The sequence below is a fragment of the Rhipicephalus microplus genome, chromosome 9 (assembly GCF_043290135.1).
Source record: "Rhipicephalus microplus isolate Deutch F79 chromosome 9, USDA_Rmic, whole genome shotgun sequence".
In the NCBI taxonomy this organism is placed as follows: domain Eukaryota; kingdom Metazoa; phylum Arthropoda; class Arachnida; order Ixodida; family Ixodidae; genus Rhipicephalus; species Rhipicephalus microplus.
In genome coordinates this window covers 23,367,152-23,371,359 of record NC_134708.1, presented here as the reverse complement: position 1 = coordinate 23,371,359, position 4,208 = coordinate 23,367,152, and the positions used below count along the sequence as shown (strand labels likewise).

At 46.5% G+C, this 4,208-nt stretch overlaps 1 protein-coding gene across 1 annotated transcript; it reads right to left on the bottom strand.

The window, feature by feature from the left end:
- Window positions 1-958: 958 nt before the first annotated feature.
- On the bottom strand, window positions 959-3,644 carry LOC119163606 (uncharacterized). The gene is made up of 2 exons (XM_037415643.2): window positions 3,270-3,644; window positions 959-2,193 (listed from the first exon to the last, which is right to left on the bottom strand). Exons 1-2 carry the CDS (start codon window positions 3,555-3,557, stop codon window positions 1,054-1,056), a joined length of 1,428 nt encoding a protein of 475 aa, XP_037271540.2. The 5' UTR covers window positions 3,558-3,644; the 3' UTR covers window positions 959-1,053.
- Between the last annotated feature and the right edge of the window lie 564 nt (window positions 3,645-4,208).

The following is a 4,208-nucleotide window of genomic DNA, read 5'->3' as shown; positions in this document are numbered from 1 at the left end:
TTCAGGAAAAAAAAAGAGGGCGAAAAAGGTGCTGTGCACAGAACATTGGGGCCCCGGGTTGCCATTAAAACAGCTCGACGGAATCATTAAACAGCACCTGGCCGCGTTTGCAGACCTACGTTTCAAGCGGCTCCAGAGAGCCGACGACGTGTGAATACGTGTGTGTTTGTGTGTGAGCGCGTGTGTTGTGTTTGTATGTCCTAGCGACAATAAGTAAACGGAAAAGCTACTTTAGGGTAGCCCACACAACCTTGAGGCGCAGCGAGTTTAAACCAATAAGAAATTGAGCAAACAAAGTAAGTTTCTTGAAACATTTTTACAATCCTTCGGTTGCCCCAAACATAAACACGTAATTTAAGGAATATTTAGCGGCTATGTCAGATGAGCCTCATCTAAAATAAGTAAGTTCGTGTGAGTGCGTTACTTTTCTCTCGCACGCACGTAAGATCTATCTATCTATCTAAGAGAAATCATCGTCACTTCTTTAACCGCAGTGCTTGTTGTTTATGTTTGGATTGTGTGTGTTTAAACCTTTGTGTGTACCATGCGCTTAAAGAACAATAGCTCTTCTGAGTCCCATTCCGGCCTATTCACTTTATTGTTAGTGAAATTCAACAGTGAATCTATCTGTCGAAGCATTGCTACTTTCTTCCGGCACTAAGAGCATTTTAGCGAATGTGTTTATAATGTTTCTTGGGGGCCACCACTGACCATTAAATATTACTTCCGTCAGAGCATTTGCAAGTCATCGCAGAGTATGACTCTGCACTGTCGTCCCGTGCTTTAAATTTCGGTCTACTCTGTCGTTTACTAACACCATCAATGACACAAAAACTAAATAAGACATCTTTTACAGCAGCTATTTACGATGACCTTCTCGAAAAAACTTTGAGGTTGATCTTAGGCGCATTCTTAAAGTTGTAAAGCGGATACAACAGATCATAAAACACTCAGCCCAAAGGAGTAGATTTTTTTTTATTTCCTCGATAGCAGTGTCTGATGTGCAAGAGAAAAAAAGCATAGCATGAAAGTAAAAGATCATAAGATTCTAGTTTAGCAGCTCAAGGGGGCGTCATGCGTGTTGTCTTCTTGCTTTAAAACAATTTGAAGGCCCACCCTTTCATTACTGTAGCAACCAGCGCGTCGAAAATCAGCAGGTGGTATTTCGAATACGCACTGAAAATTTAGCCTTGTAACTCCAGCGTCATCGCAAATGACAGCCGGCGTTTTATATGAACGCTGAATTGTTTCCTCTCGTTCCTCGTTGTGCAGAGAGACGTCAAAAGAAGGCAGCAAACACCGAGCACCCAACACCACTCCAACAAAGTCAATCGTCCCAATCAGTCCATGGCCCAACAAACAATGGAAAGTGGAGCGTACCCAAAGGGTGAAGCTTGCATCCCTCGTATGCAACACTGTGACGGTACAAAGCGGTCGTCCACTTTCCGTGAGTAAAAATGGACAGTTTTCGAAGGTGATAACATACGTCGCCGTCCCCAGCACTTTCCACGTGCGTGTTGTGGACAGCGGCTTCGTCAACGTTAAGCGACATGCGCCTCTGGGTAGGTTGACAGAGTCGATGCAATGCTGCGGAAAATCTTCCGTGGAAGTTTTCTGCATCCTCGTCAGAAGATTACGGGAAATGATGAAAAAGATTTCGGGCTCTTCCTTTCTGGACATTTTCTGCGAACAGGATGCTGACGATTGTGACACACTGGCTTCTTCCGCTGGATTTAGCCGAGAAGCTGGTTCCTGCGAGACAGTCGGGGATGGTGTGGCCGCGGGTTGAGCAGTCTCTGCAGCTACAGATGATCCGACTTCGCCAGCAGCTTCGACCAACCTGGACTCCTGGTTCCCGGCTTGTTCCGTAAGCTCGTTCATGCGACACTCTGTAGCAGGTGGTACCTTGTCCTGGTTCGGTTTCATCAATGACGTCTCTACTTCGTTTAGGGCATTTCTGACGTCTTGTAGTGTCAGTGCTCCACAATCTGACGACATGCTCTCTGTGCACGCTGAAGAAACAGTTGTGCTGCATTCGGCTACCTGGCGAGTCCCAATTTTCTCGTTCACAACTGCTTCGCCGCATTGCGAATTGTCGCATGAGCGGAATGCGCAATCGTTGTGGCAGTGTTTGAGCATGTCTTTCAAAGCGCCCTTGAAGTCGCATCCGTGATCTTTGTTCCAGCAGTAAACCTTCATCGAAGGGCAACAAAAGAAACAATGCCTGTGTGAGCCCCATGCATGCGTAGAGAAGGTGTTTAACGATGAAGAGTACTCGATACTCTACTGTGTGCCTCACACTTTACAGTAGTGGCGGCGTGTTTAGAATAAAGTGGTTAACGATATTGAGTACTTAGAACTCGGCTATGGGAGAGCATAAAGCCGTCTCGTGGGCCATACCGGGTTAGTAATAAAAACTGAAGCCAACCACCGACCTAACTTTGTGACGTGTATGAAAGCAATCTACAGATGTGCTTGAGTCTAGCAACGCTCAGGCGCGTACTCCTTATATTAGAACTTCACTCTTTTACTCTGCGAGCAGAACAGTAGATATGAGACATATGAGGTACTCGCAATAACATGCCTCAATTCCGGTGGCTTTTAACATTCATCACGAATGTAACGAATGGGCATGAAGGCGTGGTCTGTTAGGAGGTTGGTTTACTCAAAACACCTTCTTTGCCGCAATAGCAATCACTAAGTGTGTATTTCTGGCTTTCTGCCTCCTAAGATAGTCTAGAACATGTTACTTTTTATATAAAGTTCATTTGCTAACGGAGCGATAGCGTCTTGTTTTATGGTGCTTTTTGAATAATCACTGAAACGAACGAATAGAGGCACCAACGCATCAACGTTATGCGGTTAATAATGGGGAGATTTAGAATAACGTTTGCAGGCGCTGCGGGCGTTGCGGGCACCATATGAGTTGTAGAATAACGTTTGCCCTTCCTGGGGAACAATCTAGGGACTTTAGCTGCCACAGAAACTCAAATGCACGGAAACTACACATAGCCTCGACACTAGCGTGAACACACGCCACCCGCTATTTCGGATTTTCTGCGGGTGGGCCGCGAAAGCGCACGGCGACTCGCGTACGATGCATGCGCAGTGGCGGCGACCGCACCACAAGGGCTCGCGGTGCACAATACTAAAACTCCCTAATTAAGCGAGTTTGGCGACAGCGAAAGAGTGATAAGATTGCTTCATTGACTCCATTAACCGGTAGTGCTAAGATTTTTCCCAGAGATTGACTGACACTGGTCGCTCACCTGAAAGGCTTTTGCTGCTGTGATGGGCAGATCGTAACTGTCACATTCCGCTTCTTCGAAAAAAGTTTCATCCAAAGGACAAAGGCCAAAGCCGTCATGGGATTTGAATGCGAAACACTTCTCGCATAAAAAGTGTGCACATGGCAACAGCATCGTTCTCCTTGGAATCGTGAGGCACAGCGCACACAAGCGGGAAACGGGCACTTCGTCGACAAAGTGAGTCGGTCGCCAGTTGATGCCCTTGATGTGGAGGTCGCGAAAATAGTGCACTCGGCTGGGATCTGTCATGGCGATGCGAATTCTGACGCGAATGCCTCACGGTCACAGACGAGAGCGCGCTGGCGGTGTATTTCAACGACCCTATCGGTAGTCGGTGGTTTTGTGCACCACGGTTTCATATAAAGCACCCGAAAACGGTGACGGAAACCAATCTCATTCTTTCCTGCTATCGCACGTAACACGAAGCTCAGTTTACGCCCCTGACAATTTGCAAATTTAGTGATCGCAGTAAAACGTTCACGCGATAACGTTGAACAATGCTCGTTTCGTAGAAACATTGATGTCGGTGTCGGCGAAGGAATATTTGGTTGTCAGCTGGAGAGCAACGATGAATTGATTGAAAATCCGAGGTAGATGCCAATGAAGATAGGAACCGGAGGGCGTTTGCGCGAAGCAGGCTAGCAATTAGCAAGGTGATAGTGTGTTTGTGATTGTATGACGGCGCGTTCATACACGAGTGCGGGTACGATTTTTGCGTTGAACTGTTAAAGAAGCTTGGATTGATAGATGGTGATTAATATGTGGAGTTTAACAGTTTGATTGATTGTGGGGTTTAATGTCCCAAAACCACTATTTGATTATGAGAGACGCCGTAGTGGAGGGCTCCGGAAATTTTCACCACCTGGGGTTCTTTAACGTGCACCCATATCTGAGTACACG

What these genes read in the sequence shown, in the direction of transcription:
- LOC119163606 (XM_037415643.2), bottom strand. Translation starts at nt 3,557, where the DNA reads ATGACAGATCCCAGCCGAGTGCACTATTTTCGCGACCTCCACATCAAG. An exon ending in CAGCAGCAAAAGCCTTTCAG is followed by an intron (nt 2,194 to 3,269) that starts GTGAGCGACCAG and finishes CCTTCGATGAAG; the next exon opens with GTTTACTGCTGGAACAAAGA.